Raw genomic sequence first — 16,109 nt, 5'->3', positions numbered from 1 at the left:
TATAAATAAAAACATTTATTCTGAACGATGATCCTTGTACATTGGCCCACAGACCATCTTGCCCAGGTCCATAAATAGCCGTTAACGTTTCTTACAAACTGGCATCCTTCCTTGAGACCGAGCTGTGGAGAAGGAAAACCTTCACTTAGAAACTGGTCTGGGGTTTAGCGGCCTATTTCTTCCATCTAAATGTACCCACGGGCTGCTGCCATCCTCCATACTTTACTGAAGGGAAACCATAGCAGGCTGGCACCCTGAAAGGCGGGTTCTCTTCCATCTTTTAGTAATGTTATGTTCGTATTTGGGACATTTTCTTCAACTGGAATCACTCCTGTGAGATGCCATCTCATTCACAGTCCCTTTGGCTTCCCAGATGACAGTGGTAAGTCCCACCGTGTGTGGGTCAGTTTCCAGCTACCCTTGGTCACATTTCCTGCAGTGTGGAAGGCTTCCACAGTTTTATTAGAATTTCTACCTCCGGAGACTTCCTTGTTTGATTTTACATTTTGGGGGAGAGCACATTTAGTAAAAGAAAGAGAAGACTTCTTAGGAGGGTGTTTAGAATCTGGAAGGAAGGAAGGAAGGAAGGAAGGAAGGAAGGAAGGAAGGAAGGAAGGATGGAAGGAAGGACGGAAGGAAGGAGGAAGGAAGGAAGGAAGGAAGGAAGGAAGGAAGGAAGGAAGGAAGGAAGGAAGGAAGGAGGAAGGAAGGAAGGAGGAAGGAAGGACAGAAGGAAGGAGGGAGGAAGGAAGGAAGGAAGGAGGAAGGATGGAAGGAAGGAAGGAAGGAGGAAGGAAGGAGGAAGGAAGGACAGAAGGAAGGAGGAAGGACGGAAGGAAGGAAGGAAGGAAGGAAGGAAGGAAGGAAGGAAGGAGGAAGGAAGGACAGAGGAAGGAGGAAGGAAGGAAGGAGGAAGGACAGAAGGAAGGAGGGAGGAAGGAAGGAGGAAGGATGGAAGGAAGGAGGAAGGAAGGAAGGAAGAAGGATGGAAGGAAGGAGGAAGGACAGAAGGAAGGAGGATGGAATGAAGGAGGAGGAGGAAGGAAGGAGGACGGAAGGAAGGAGGAAGGAAGGACAGGAAGGAGGAAGGCGATCCTCCTGCCTTCTTCAGCCATCCGTCCTTCTGTCCGTCTTATCTCCATTCTTCCTGACCTTCGTCCCGTCCGTCCCGTCTTCCTCCTCACCTTCCAGTCTATTCCTTCCTTCTGAGGACGGAAGGAGGAAGGAAGGAAGGAAGGAAGGAAGGAAGGAAGGAAGGAAGGAAGGAAGGAAGGAGGAAGGAAGGAAGGAAGAAGGAAGGAGGAAGGAGGAAGGAAGGAAGGAAGGAGGAAGGAAGGAAGGAGGAAGGACGGACTTTCCCGGGAGCTAGGCCGCCTCAGGAACAGGGTCCTGCCCATCAAGTGGCAGAACGCTCCTCAGGGCCATGGAAGACCTGCTGCTCTCTCCTGCTCACGTGGCGGTTTACATAGTCGTCGTTTCCTGTGCGTGGAGGGTCTTCCCTCTGAAGGTCCATGGCGTGGCTTTTGTAGGCTTCCTCCCGGGGAGGGTAATCTCTGATGGACAGCTCAACCCTTCACACCTGCAGTGCCCCTGGGAAGCAGTGGAGCGTTAGGGACAAGGCTGATGCTCATCCTACCAGCTAGCCATGTCACATCTGGCTTTCCCTGGGGGGACCTGGAATACGTACATACATACAAACCTAGACAACTACGTGCACAGTCACATGCTGCTTCAATGCAGCATGAAGTGTTTTTCAATTTATTTACGTACAAATGTTTCAAAGGTACGGTACAATAAGCACTCACTAGGAGTGCACTATAAACATAACTTCCGTGTTACGAGTGCACTAAATAGGAAATACCGGATTTTACAGATAATGTGTGACGCGTATACTACATTCAGAATACCTTTGAAGACCAAAAAAATGGTCTTGTGGAAATATATGTATGTTTCATTAACTGACTGACATAAAAATCAGAGGTTTTCACAACATGTAAATCATTTTGATATTGCAATTTTGTGAAACACCTGGTAATGTTCGAGAGAAAAATTTTTCCCAGTCCTTTTAAAATTCACTGTCTTATGAGACTTCCTCCATAAAGGCAGGTTTAAACCTGCAAAATTATTTGTCCACACTATGGACATCTTCAAATAGTAAAATAAGCTCATATTGTTTATTGGATTTTCATGCATATGAAATCTAACCATGGAAAATGCTTTTATAATTTTAAAAATTATTTTTTTCATATTAAGGTACAATATATACAGATTGACATAGTCAAGTGACATTTACAATTCTGCAAAGAATTCATAGTTAAAATTAACATTAAGGTATAGAACATTGTAGATGTCAAAGCATAATGGAATTGCACTTGAATCAGTCCAGTTTAGATTTCAGACAGATTTCAGACATGATTTTTTTTTCATACTTTATACATAAAAATACGTTTTTCCTGCATTCATTAAAATACAAAATGTGATTACTTATATATGTATAACTTAAACTCAATGATGGCTTTTGAAGGAATTAAAGCACAAAAGATAGGCTTCCTTATTTAAAACAGAATAAAGAGGAATATGGTAGGACTTAGACCAGCGGTTCTCAAACTGTGTGTCGCGACCCCTTTGGCGATCGAATGACCCTTTCACAGGGGTCGCCTAAGACCATCCTGTATATCAGATATTTACATGACGATTCATAACAGTAGCAATATTACAGTTATGAAGTAGCAACAGAAATAATTTTATGGTTGGGTCACAGCATGAGGAACTGTATTTAAAGGGCCAGAAGGTTGAGAACCACTGACTTAGACTCATTTTGAAGTAAGGCAATTCTAGTACACATATGCCAATTAATAAACAATTCTGAGTTACATTTATCACCAAGGGTTAAAAAATACTCAGATACACTTTATATTACCCACTGCCTTTCTGAGTTGCATACGTTCTCATTTATAATATTAATTTTTTTAATAAAATGAAATTTAATGAGGAGTTAGAAGTGGTCAATGTGATAGGTATATATTATATATTGTTTTCTGTTTTAAGAAGCTGTTTAAGAAAATGTTAAAATATTTTAAATGCAACAAGTTTAAAAATAATAACCACGATTATTAGACAAAAACATCTATATTATAAATCCTGCATGACTCGAGTATAAAAGTACTGTTCTTCCTGAAATGCATTCATTTCATAAACTTCAGAGTCAGAATTCTAGAACAACTGAGATACTTATGGCCATGCTTCAGGCTTTTCTTTCTTGTAGCTTTACTCTTTTAATTAATATTTTAAAAACCTGAATTTACATACTATTTCCAAACTTTTAATATCCCACTTACAGGAAATTTACTTCAAACTAAATTTCATCAAATAAATTCAGTTATAGTCAATATACATGGATTAGAGATTATGTCAGTATTACGTGCATTAATGAAAATTAATATCTATACATATCCGGTCTCTTTTAAAACAGTCAATTATCATAAAATGCAAATTCTCATACAGATGCCACTGCATTTTGGTTTTCACTCCCCAGTTGTTTTCATGCTTATAGAACCGATTCCTTTATAATTGGACATTTGAATTTCAGATAGAAACCTTGGTAATGTTCTCTCCATGTGGCTCAGCTAGTTGGAGCACCGTCCATTCTGAACACCAAAAGATTGCAGGTTCGAATCCGGGTCAGGGGACATACCTAGGTTGTGGGTTTGATCCCCAGTTGGGGGTGGGGAGTGTAGGGGTGGCAACGGATGTATGCTTCTCTTATATCGATGTTTTTCTTCCTCTTTCTTTAAACAATCAATTTAAAAAATATCCTTGGACAAGGATTAATAAAGTATTTTGATTGTGTATCTATTTATTGATATATATTAAACTTATAACTGTAAACTTTTATTAAAGATGAGCTAAAACCAGTGGCTTATGATACATTAAATAGAAGACAAGGTATGTGTCTGTGAATGGACGCTCAGCCCACACACCTTCCGCATCTATGCCTGGAACCCCAGTCCTTCGAATGTTCAGTAGGATTATACTGCACACCAAGCGCTGTCCTAGGGGTCGCACCCTTTCCTGTCTCAACAATAAATACTTGGGTTCCTTCTGCACTTTGTGAAAGTCTTATGTGCTCTTTTCGATGATTCATTCAGTCCTTTATAGCTCAAATATTTCCTTTCCCCCAATTATGGCTATTCTATTTTATAAAGGAGACACCTATTTTTTCTCAAAAGTATATAAATATTTTATTTTTTGAACTTAATGAATAAAATCGACTGTTATTCCCTACTTCCCCCTCTCCTCCTCCCAACCTTCAGCTCATGGGCAACAGAGGTTAATACTAACCAATAAAAGGTCTTCAAGACACAATGAAGCCGGAGAACAGTCTTCCATCAGAACGGGTTGAGGCGAATGCCAGTCCCTAAAGGTGAGAAGGGGTTCACCTTGGCCCACATCAGAGCATCGTTCAGGGAGATGGCGGATTTCCCATCTTCAAGGAGGTACACGGGGCCCTGCACACGGCGAGAGTTGAGGGAAGAAGAGGAGTAAAAATCCACATGTTTTTAAACAGAGACAATCCCTCCAATAGAAAACCCACGGGTGATGTTTGCACGGTGCTGACAGGAAATGAAAAAATACAGACTTGACTTTGGTGGCGAACCCACAATACAATATACAGTGATGTATTAAACATTGTACCCTTGAACCTATATCTTTGTATTAACCAATGTCACCCCAATAAATTCAATACAAATGTTTAAAAAGTATGAGAAAAATTAGTTTTTTGAACTGCTACAACTATAAAAACATTTTAAAACATCTTAATGTTATATATACCCTGATGTCTTTCAAAATAGGACTTAGTTTCATAATTTGAGATCTTTAAATAGAGCCGTGTTAACAGAGATAACAGGTAATGTTAATCTGTTAAATACTACGAAGTTGCCATTTTATAAAGGCAGATATGCCTCGTCATAGCCTTAAACGTGCTTTACTGTTTAATTATACAGCTAGGAAGTTATCCAAGCCAGAACCTCTGAACCTGCTGTGTGTGTGTGTGTGTGTGTGTGTGTGTGTGTGTGTGTGTGTCTGTATAATTAAAATTGTGCCAAACGTGTGATTTGCCAGCAGATCTATAATTTAGTTATATCAGTTAGTCCGTATGTCAAGGGCAGTTCTGAAGAACTAAATGCAAAAAAATAACAACAAACAAAAAAACCCCTTTCAATCTGTATTGCTCAGCTCTTAGAAGGAAAAGCACAATTTTCAAAACACAAAAACCTTGCTTATTTATGTTCTAAAGTTACCAGGTTTCTGAGCATGATTTCAAATAATACAGCTTGTCAACAAATTATTTGTAGACTGGAGGCCTGATGCATGAAATTCGCAGCCCCGTTAGACAGTACCTGGATTTTTAACCCCGTGAGACAAGAGATGTGAGCGTCCGAATGGCTGGGAAGGTGGGATCCCGTCACATAGTCCGGCCCCACCATCCCTCTGAGCGGCTCGGCCTGCAGTCTCCGGAGCAGGGCTGCGTACACCCTTCTCTGCGACTCGGAAGCGGGTGTGTAGGGAGAGTCCTCTGATGATCTGTGTTGTCAACACACATTGTATTTGCATTTTTGTAAAATCACAGAATCATTAAGGCTTAACTAGAAACGGTCCCGATGCTTTTCAGCCCCCCTTCATAGATGATGCCAAATCAACTTTAGACGCAACTTACAGTAAACATGAAGGACTTAGAAAAAGGGCAGCATTGTAAATTATTACTGAATATCTGCTAAGCAAACCAAGAGTCCTGCTTTTGCTCGCGTGAATGACAACAATCCGCATTCTGTATGAGCCTGTGGACGACACTAAGCATTCCCGTTCTTCGTCAGAGTCACTCACGGGTGGGCGGGCTGCGTGCAGGCTCTCCACGCCTCCAGCTCCTCAGAGAGGCGCTCGATGGTCAAAGGCACGGACACCTCCCGACGTTTCAACAGCTGGCTGCAGCGTGAGAAAGAAATGAACAGCTGGCATCTAAGACTAGGACACCAGGAAAGCAAATAAACAGCTGCCATTGTAGATTTCACAGCTGTTGTTCAAAAATTCATGCGTATACCTGAGTGTGTGAGTGCGCGTGTGTGTGCGTGTGTGAGTGTGTGTGCGTGTGCGTGTGTGTGTGTGCGTGTGAGTGTGAGTGTGTGTGCGTGTGAGTGTGAGTGTGTGTGCGTGTGAGTGTGAGTGTGTGTGCGTGTGAGTGTGAGTGTGTGTGCGTGTGAGTGTGTGTGCGTGTGAGTGTGAGTGTGTGTGCGTGTGAGTGTGAGTGTGTGTGCGTGTGAGTGTGTGTGCGTGAGTGTGAGTGTGTGTGCGTGTGAGTGTGAGTGTGTGTGCGTGTGAGTGTGAGTGTGTGTGCGTGTGCGCGCGCGTGCATGTGTGTGCGCGTGTGCGCGTGTGTGTGTGTGTGTGTGTGCGCGCGTGCGCCTGCTCACTGTGTGGTTAGCCTGTAAGTGCTGGTGAGCCATAGATGGTCCCCAGCTGTGGGCCGGGTGACAGCCTGGGGGGGGGGACGGACACACGAGCTGCATAATGCAGGGGGGGCGGTGGGAGAAGCCAGCTCTGCGGCCGGCCGGCCACGCCCGGCTGCTGTGGGGCCGTGTGCGTCTGCACTAACATGACTGCTGGGAGGAAGGAAGCAAGCAGGAGGGCAGTCGGACACTGTCGGCCGGCGGGGAGGAGGGGGCGCGGCTGCGAGCTGGGCCAAGAGGCAGGGCCTGGCGGCGCCGGACCCACCGTCCTCGTGGGGTGACACAGCGCAGGCTGAGCGGATAAGCGGGCGCGTGCGGCAGGACTGGGGCCCCCGCTCCGTGAAGAGCCCCTCCTCTCCCGGCAGCCGGGGCCTACCTCGTGTACTCATAGAGCGCGGGGACGATGCTCGCGTACCGTCTCCTGGCGGCCAGCAGCGCGCCCGCGTAGCCACTCAGGGTGAGCAGCTCGTCCCGCGCTCTGCGGGGAGGATGGTCCGGTTTAAGAATCCTGTACCCTGAAGCCTAGAGCGTCATTCTCGTCTGTGGTCACTGCACTTGTGTCTGTTTTAGTGGGCGACACTGACAGCAAACCCTGTTTAGAACATGTTCTGAACGCGAGGGTGCTGCCTTCACCAGGCGGCTCAGCCAGGCGTTGTGCTGTGACAAATTCACAAATTTGTCAAAACACACATCTTCCACGTTGTCTCACTCTCGCCTTGTTTTTCTCGGTTGCTCCGCCGCTTCTTCATGCGCCTGCTCCCTCGGGAGCTGCTGGGTCCGAGTAGGAATCCCCGTCACACGGACGCTCACCCACCACCTTCCTGCCTGGGATCTGCCACGCGTGTAGACACGGCTTCACCTTCCCACACGGGCATCAAGCAAAAGGGGCCCAGGCCTCCATCATAGATTATCCACAGTCTCGGGACCTCAGCCACATGGAACAGTGACCTTGAACCAGGGGCGGGGGACCTCTGGCCCGAGGGCCGTGTAAGGCCGTTGAAATCATTTGGTCTGGCCCTGCCAAGGCATGAGGGGCGAGCTAATGAAATGTTTGACCCAATAGAGCAGGCTAGTTTTAAGTTGATAATTTTGTGTGGCCCAAGAATGATGTTATGAATATCCAACTGGCCCTCGGCAGAGAAGGTTCCCCACCCCTGCCTTAACTGCCTTAAATGACACGTGTTTCTGGGGGCGGCATCCACCTTTGACGTCCTAGCCCAGCATGCTTTGCACACATGGAGAGTTAACAGATAAGACCACCAGTTTCTCAGGACTGTGAGGTCCAAAACCACCCAAAAGCTTTAAATTAGCCCCATCTGAACCTGGTGTGTATGTGTGTATGTGTGTGTGCATACCTATATAAACATACAAGCACTATTAGTAAAGGAGCACACTAAGATTTATGATTCCTGGTTCAAACTGACCTCTGCACTTTTTCTTAAGATGACAACAGATAAAAACATAATTTTTTCGACATGTCCTTCTACCTGTCCAAGACGATCTTCGTTCTTGATCTAAACACCAAAACTCGCAGAGCCCCCGTGAAACACCACGTGGCCGGAGTGATGGGTTCTGGGGAAAGGTACTCACTCGGTACACGTGGGCAGGAGTAACTTTTCCGTCTGAATGTAACTCAGCAGGTCAAGAACGGGATAAATGGTATCCAAAGTCCAATCGGAACTACTGATGTGTTCTGGCAAAACAGAACGAAATGAAGAGTCTCTAAGTAGCAGAGTTCACGTTTCCCCCACTGTTGAACCCATGGGATCAGCTCCCTTCTGGTGAATCCTATCTGTCCCTGGGATCCGATCACAGGTATTCATTCACCCACCCACCCTCTCTCAGGCCCCACCCCATATGGTCAGCAGTGTCTTTCCTTTCTCAAGGTAGGGTGGCTAGTGCTTGATGTGAAAGCTTTTTAGCAGCATGAATGAAAATATGAAGTAAATGAGCAGATTTTAAATGTCTCTACCAACTAAACACTCACCTTTGACGAAGTCAACACCAACAGGAAGGGCTTTTTCAGGTTCTTGACTTAACAAGTAATACTTTACAGCTTCAAACACATTGCCGTCTGCATGCGCTGTCTCCGCCAACTGCATACACTCTCCTACGGTGGGCAGCTTGCACTAGAAAATCATCGGGTTGAGGACAACATCACCAAAATGTGCAGATAAAAGTAACAGTATAAGTACTACATAAGCTTCATATTTATTTCTTAGGAAAGTTGCTCAAAATAGATGTGAATAAAATAACTTCTACTGAGATATATTTATGAAGCTATCTTGAAGGTGTAATAATAATAGTGATAATAATTAATAATAATAAATAGGATGTTACCCAAGAGTCAGTGGTTTTTACCACCCATTACCTAATAAAAGAGGTGGGAAGTGAATCACCTTGGTTGTGATATTGGGACTAGTGCCTGCAGCTGTAACTTAGGAAAAAATGCTGAGATTTGTTATTTTAGAACAAATATGCTGACCATTATAAAGAACTAATGTACACAATACATTAATTTCATGTGGCCTCTGAGACAAAGCAGCTTCATTTCAATAATTGTACAAGCTCTACAAGTTTTAGCTTTGCCGTCCGGAAATCCTCCACTGTGCGGGGTTGGAGCCCATGGAATGTCATCACTGTGGCATGAGAAGCAGTGCTCCCCATGGTCTCCATTTTTAAAAATCCGGTTAAAACCGAGTCTATTCCTCCCGCAGGTGAGTTCTGCTTCCATAACAAGGCAGGAATTACGTTATCTCCTGGATCAAATTCCAATAATGTCCATGGTTGGTTCAGTTAAATTGTTGAAGTGTGTTGGTTAGTTTCTGAGAGACACTGATAAACAGTTTGATGCTCTGGCTCCCACCACTCTGGCCACCACTGCAATGAGCTGCCACAGCAAGAAATGGTTTGCATTATGACTCCGGAAAGTGTGCCTCACCCCCGTGAGGTCACCTGTCCCTTCTCCTGGGGGACCTGCCACCCTCTTCCCCTCACTTTCCTCTTATATCCCCTTAAGTGACTGAAAAGGTTTATTCAATTCACTTACTTACTAATGCATTTACTCAATAGTTTCTGTTGTTTAAAAATTAGGTATATTTAACATTACAGATCACTCAACCTCTCAGAAAAATCACCACAAACTACAATACAGGAGCTCTCATGTGTATGACATCTCCTATTGTTTCCTATCTCTACTCACTAAACAACAGTTATTTATTGAGCAACTCCTATGTGCGTGGTACTGTGCCTGGCTAGATTTAAAAAAGGCCTCTTCACTTTGAGGAATGCTCAAAGAGCAGAGGGGATGAACCCCTTGGACGCCATCAGCGTCTACAGATGCAGGAGGCGGACCTGCCCCACACGCCACCCTCGTCTATAGCCGCAAACCTCGCATATCAACTCTGGTTGCCCAATTTTAAAATCAGACTTGCTGGTGACGTCTCTGGGTTTGTAAAGAAGATTATGGTAACTTAAATTTGAAAATATTCCAGCGCGTATGGAAGAAAAGGGGATGGTTTCCGTTTGAGACACGTGGCAGTTAACTGGTAAAAACAGTGGTCCCCATTTAAATTTCTCACTCAAATAGGATATGACAAGAGGAGTAAGGTGATCACCCCTGTAATTCTTGCTGTACCTTAAGATTCTGGGAGTTGTGTAAGTAACATAATATTTGAATGTATAATTGTCTGTACTACTTGTGAAGTTGTCCAGCTAGCCGCTTCTTCACACATTCTAACCAGTCTTTCTGAATGTTATTACTGGAGTCTGACGAGACAGTAATTATGTTCTCCAGAACGTGCGTGCAGTGAGAAGACTTGGTGGAGGCCTTCCCACCCCTCTGGCCCCATCGTTAACAGCTGTGATCGAAGTCAGGTGCTAATCTCCCTAAGCCTCCTGGGCCAGGGACATGCCCGCGTGCAGTAAGACACTGCACAGCCACGTAAAGCGCAACCGAAAACAGCATCCCTCTTCCTTCCATGTGCATTGGTTTCCACAGAAAATAATTTTCATTTGTTATGTTTATGAGCAAAGCACAGCTCATTTGTAAAGCGAGTCAGGGAAGACAAAGTGTATAAGGAAGTTAAAGTCACTCAGCTCACAACCCATTGGTAACTCAACATTTATCTTTTCACAAGTATTTTCTTTGGTATCACACTCACACTCACACACATACACACACATACAAATACACATACACACTCTCACACTCACACAGACACACACACACACACACACATACTTGGTTAACACAATACTCAGTAAGTACCCATTATTGATGAATAGGGTCCCTCACACTGGGGGGAAAATCAAGGTTCATATAAGTACAAAATCTAGGTTATTTTTAGAGTTGAAAATGAGAACATTTTTTACTTTTATCTTTTTCTCAAAAGAACTATATGTATCTTCTTAAATATGCTGTGTAGTCATTTTCAAAATGAAAATCACGTTGGCATGTGCGTAGTGTCATAATCTGCTTTTCACTTGTTTTACAGCTGACTAATGTCAATAAAAACAGAACTTCAAGATCTTTTTAATGCATTAGTAGCACTAACATACAGAAATGTCCTACAAGCTATATAAACATATAACCTCCCTATTGTAGAACACTTGGGTTGTTTTATATATAATTTTGGTACATAAATTCCTATATTCTGCAAAGGAGAATTCTTTTAAAGCGCTTAATAAAAATGCATGCAGATTTCATTATACGTTATCAATTCTTTTAAAGGCCTTAAACTGTCTACTTTTAAAAGTTGGCATCCATGCACCTTGAGTGCAGTGGGGAGCAGTGGGGAGCAGTGGGGTCGGGGACAGGCATTGAGGCTGGTGGTCTCGCCCACCATTCACTCACTTAGGCAACAGCTTCCTTCCTTCCTCTGTGCTCACTTTCTTTATGCAATAGGAACAACACCCCCTGCTTTTCAGGGTTTCGTGAGGACAGAGTAAAATATAAATACATGTGAACATTTAGAAGAGTTCCAAGTACAGGGCAGAAGCTCAATAACAGTTACTTCTTAGGATCGTCTTTGTTGTATATATACAAGGGCCCCAGGGAGACCATATCTTTGCTTCTCTGTTTGTATCTCAATCCCTGAACCTGAAATGAGTTAAGTCACGGTGCTGCGACCCCAACTACCTTCTCGCGGAGATCGCTCATCTCCTCCTCGCAGCCTGGGTAGAAGGCACAGAGCTTCACCAGCTGCAGTTCATTATCGGGAATCATCAGGAGCAGATCGGCTGCCAAATTCCTGGTCACATAACAAAAGGGGAAACGCCCATGAAAACAAAACTCCACACACAACGTGAGAACTAAGTCCGAGGAAGGAGGCTCAGGATACCTCCCAGGCCGTCCTAGCTTCACAACAGCACCAACCTCCCGCTTAACCATGCCGCTCCTCGGCACAGGTGCCAGGAACCAAAGGGCGTGAAGGAAAAATGTGTGATGAGATTCCTAAATAGTTACTTTAAAAAATATGTTCTTATTGATTTCAGAGAGAGGAAGGGAAAGCGGGAGAGTCATGGATCGGCTGCCTCCTGCACGCCCCTTGCTGGGGATCGAGCCTGCCACCCAGGCATGTGCCCTGACCTGGGAATCAAACCCTGACCTCCTGGTTCAAGGGTCAACGCTCAACCACTGAACAGCACTGGCCAGGCTTTAAATAGTTTTTAAAGCTCTAAACGGAGTCTTCACATGTTCACAATTGATTCTGTCCCTATATAATGGCCTAATCACACTGAGTTGAATTAGATCTGTGCTTTGGAATGAATCACAGACTGTGAAGTGAGTGCTCGCCAGCCATGGACAGGGGGCCACTCACTGGAGTGCATAGGTTACGCTTGGGAGCTGGGCATCCTGCCTATCTGTTAAACATTAGGTGGAAGTCACACACAAATGCAGTTTTCTCATTTACATTTTTAGAGATGTGATCAATGGAATAAAACACTTAAAACTAAGGTGTGTAAGAAATTGCATGTACAGCAGCTTTACATTAAAAATACTTTTTTGCCCAGCTGGTGTGGCTCAGTGGTTGATTCCTGGTCAGGGCACATGTCCAGGTTGTGGGCTTGATCCACAGTAGGGGGTGTGCAGGAGACAGCCGATCAATGATTCTCTCTCATCATTGATGTTTCTATCTCCCTCTGCCTCTCCCTTCCTCTCTGAAATCAATAAAAATATGTTTAAAAAAATAAAAAAGTATTTTTTATAAATTTTTTTTAAAATCACTAGATGGAGAGTTTTTGGTTGCATGCATCGTAACTGAGAAAACACTAATTTTCATAGTTTGAGATGTTATTATTCAGCTTTCAAGAAACTGATAAACATTCAGCATGACTTCAGAAGAGGCGATACTTCAAGTGTGAATTAGGTAGGGTGTGCTGCCGGAGTGAGACAAACCCCCCTTCACCTCTGTGCGAAGCCTTCAGGGAAATCTAGATCGGCCATTAATGTGAATGAGCTATTTTTAAAAACATTAAGAGATATTTAATCAAGAATATAGTGAGCATAGAACAGTAGAGATAATTTGTTGTGTCTCATTTTCTATTATCATTGCAAAGGTAAATATTTGAATGTGTTTACAATTTCCAAATTAAAGTAATTCATCTGTTCTTGCTAAAATTATGAATGACTTTGTTTTCTGACACTAACAGTTAATAACAGTTTTCAATAATGTCCATGAGAATATAGAAATTACTTGCTTTTATAATGTATAAAATTGCCCCCCTAAAATTCTACTCAAACTTCTATCAACTACAGACCAAAACCTGTCTTGAATTATATCCTGATACTGTAAAATTTACAGCAATGCTATCTAATTTTATTCACTCATTAGATGAAATCACTACTTACTGAAAATTTAGTAAGCCATGTTACAAGTAATGATATGGACCAACCAAATGATCTAACCTCTTAAATTTCACAATCAGAACAGGCCTTTCAATTTGCTTAGCTGAATTCGCTATTGTTTTATATTGTAGAGAGCCACCGTTCACTTATTATATACCTCTAAGTACAAAATCACAAGTGCTTTGTGCCTAGGTTATAGGGACTTTTGTCATTCATCTGTGGTTAGGTTTTATATGCTATAAATTGTGGAAATAAATTGGCATTCTGTAAGACACAGTGAAAACAGTTAATGATAATTTCTTAATATACAGTTGGTGTCCCAATAATATAGAATATAAATTATTTAGTTAAGCAGCTTTTATAAAAGTAGATGATACCTGTATTCATCAGATGGAAAGCTAGAAAGAAAACAATTCTGGATATGAATACCATAGACAGGCAATGAGAACCAACCAGCAGCGAACTTTAACCAGCAAACACAGACATGTGAAGGATTCTTGGTTTATGAAGTTACACACATTCTATTGAAACTATGCTGCTATCTTAATTTTTCTTTAAAATTTGTGGAGCTCTACTAGCCACTGGACTTACAGATCTCCCTTCCCCCGGGAATAACCGATCAGCATCATCTATTTCGGAATTTGAACTGTGCTCTGGTTTTCGGCACACATATCTACGTATCGATGGGTATTTAAGGAAGAACTTCTGGGGGAGTTACAGGGAAACAGACGTTTGCTTTATATTAAAAGCACCTAAGATATATAGTCAGCTGAAAGATTTTAAAAACTCTTTTAATTCAGTATCTAATCCTGTTTGCCTTTTTTTTTTTTTTTTTTTTTGCTTTCACATAAACACACACACACACACACACAAACCACATTTCCCTAGATTGGGTGCTGACTTTACATGGAGGCAGTCACCTCTCAGAACAGGCCTCATGCTTTGGGATGGATTAGGGAAGCCATGGCGACGAGGTGACTGACCACTGCAGTTCTCGACCAAGGGAGACCTGGGTCTCTCAAAGGGGCAGCATTGCATACACCGATGCGGGGGGTCTGGGGCAGGGGCCCATGGCGTGCTGGGGTTGGGGGAAGAGGCTCTCCTACCCTGCGCCATATGGGTCACAAAGAACAGCTCTGGGATGCCCAGCTCACTCTAGAGCTCCCACGTGCAGGTGGAAAGGAGAGTGGACAGTGTTGCCTGAGTCAGCCCCCACAGGAGGCAGAACTGTGTAATGGCTGCTGCAGTCTGCATGTGTGTGCCCCCAAACTCACGCGTGGAAACCAAACCCTCAAGGAGATGGTACTTGGAGGTCAGGCCTTGGAAGGTGCTCAGGTCAGGAGGGCAGAGCTGGCATGAACAGGGCTGATGCCCTCGTAGATGAGGCCACAGAGCGGCCCCCTCCCCATGGGACACAGTGGAAGATGCCAACTGTTAACCAGGAGGCCGGCTCCATGGACACTTAATCCGCAAGCGCCTGGATCTTGAAGGTCTCAGCTTCCAGAACCATGAGAAATGCATTTCTGTTGTCTACGAGCTGCCGGAGTGTTTGTTACAGCAGCTGTACTGACTGAGACCCTAGGTAAGAGTGCACACTTTGGAGACCATTCATGTGGCCTTGAATCCTGGCTCTGACCGTGCACTGAGGCCTGAGGCGAATCTGAGAGCTCATCTTAAGAGTGGCATGTGTGCAAGGGGTGGACAGCGGGGAGAGGTCATGGTCCTAGCAAACAAGCTTATCCAGAACGTCTCGAGGTGCTAAGTAACTTGGTGAGAGAGAAGATTAAAGTCTAAAATCATCTTTACTCAACACATACCTTCTGAGTGACAGCATCCCCTGCATCTTCCCTAACGTCCCTCCCTAGTGAAGGGCGGTTGGCCCTGAGGACGGGGCTCTGCAGAAGTGAGAACCCACTGGACCAGGAGGCCCAGGTCACCCCCGCCACTTCCCAGAGTATGTCCTGAAAGCGTTGCCAAGTTCGAGGCAATGGCCTGTGCCAAGTCCCCGGTAAATCACCTTAGTTATTACTCTCCATTGGAAAAGTGACCTTATTTTCCAAACCTTAAACCAAGACGCAGGATCTGACAAGAAGGAGCAGGGATGCAGAATTTGACATGTGGGAATGTGTGGTCCTGATAATCTTAAGATGTACACATTACTGACTCCTGATGCTTTATGGGCTTGGAGTTCTATGGAATTATAGCTGGGCTATTCAGGATGGGCCACAGTAGATTTCATTACATGCCCGTTACTTCATTCTCACACTCCCCTTTCCTCTCACAATCTTATCTTTTATTAAAAAAGGAGACCCTGCTCTCAAAAAAGATGCTTTCTGATATTTGACCAATACAAAGAATGTCTGTGGTAGGTTTTTATAAGTATTCATTACCAGATTAAGTACATTTCTTTTTTATTCCTAGTTTAAGAGATTTTATTACTATTATTATATACCAATACTGTTATCAAATGACTTTCTGTATCTTTCTGACAATAATATGATTTTTCTATGTTATTCCATTATGTGATAAATTATATTAATTGTATTTCTAAAGTCATCCAACTTTATTTCTCTGGTATAAAGGCAAGTTACCCTTGATCCTTTTATATAGGCCTGACTTTGGCTAGCTAAGTATTTGGTTCCAGACTTTTGCTTCCATGTTCATGAGTGAGATTCTCTGGCAGTTTTTCTTTTTGTACTGTCCTCATCCAGTTTAGGTATCAACTATATGTTAGCTTCTGATAATAAAAAAAA

The 16,109-nt window shown here is 43.6% G+C and overlaps 1 protein-coding gene across 7 annotated transcripts in view; it reads right to left on the bottom strand.

The window, feature by feature from the left end:
- Positions 1–16,109, bottom strand: part of WDR17 (WD repeat domain 17) — an 81,757-nt gene continuing 65,648 nt past the window's right edge. For 3 of the 7 annotated variants that reach the window (XM_036299758.1, XM_036299761.1, XM_036299762.1), the window contains 9 exons: positions 13,734–13,754; positions 11,647–11,758; positions 8,494–8,635; positions 8,097–8,199; positions 6,883–6,984; positions 5,887–5,985; positions 5,403–5,586; positions 4,342–4,508; positions 1,235–1,590 (listed from right to left, as the gene is read on the bottom strand). In XM_036299758.1, coding sequence (XP_036155651.1) covers positions 4,389–4,508; positions 5,403–5,586; positions 5,887–5,985; positions 6,883–6,984; positions 8,097–8,199; positions 8,494–8,635; positions 11,647–11,758; positions 13,734–13,754 — 883 coding nt within the window. In that variant the 3' untranslated portion in view covers positions 1,235–1,590; positions 4,342–4,388. Of the gene's footprint in view, positions 123–1,234; positions 1,591–4,341; positions 4,509–5,402; positions 5,587–5,886; positions 5,986–6,882; positions 7,086–8,096; positions 8,200–8,493; positions 8,636–11,646; positions 11,759–13,733; positions 13,755–16,109 lie in introns of those variants that run through there. The other 4 variants (XM_036299759.1, XM_036299763.1, XM_036299760.1 and 1 more) reach the window with 4 other exon arrangements.

The sequence above is a fragment of the Myotis myotis genome, unplaced genomic scaffold (genome assembly GCF_014108235.1).
Source record: "Myotis myotis isolate mMyoMyo1 unplaced genomic scaffold, mMyoMyo1.p scaffold_m19_p_3, whole genome shotgun sequence".
NCBI lineage: Eukaryota > Metazoa > Chordata > Mammalia > Chiroptera > Vespertilionidae > Myotis > Myotis myotis.
This window is presented reverse-complemented; position numbering and strand designations above follow the sequence as displayed.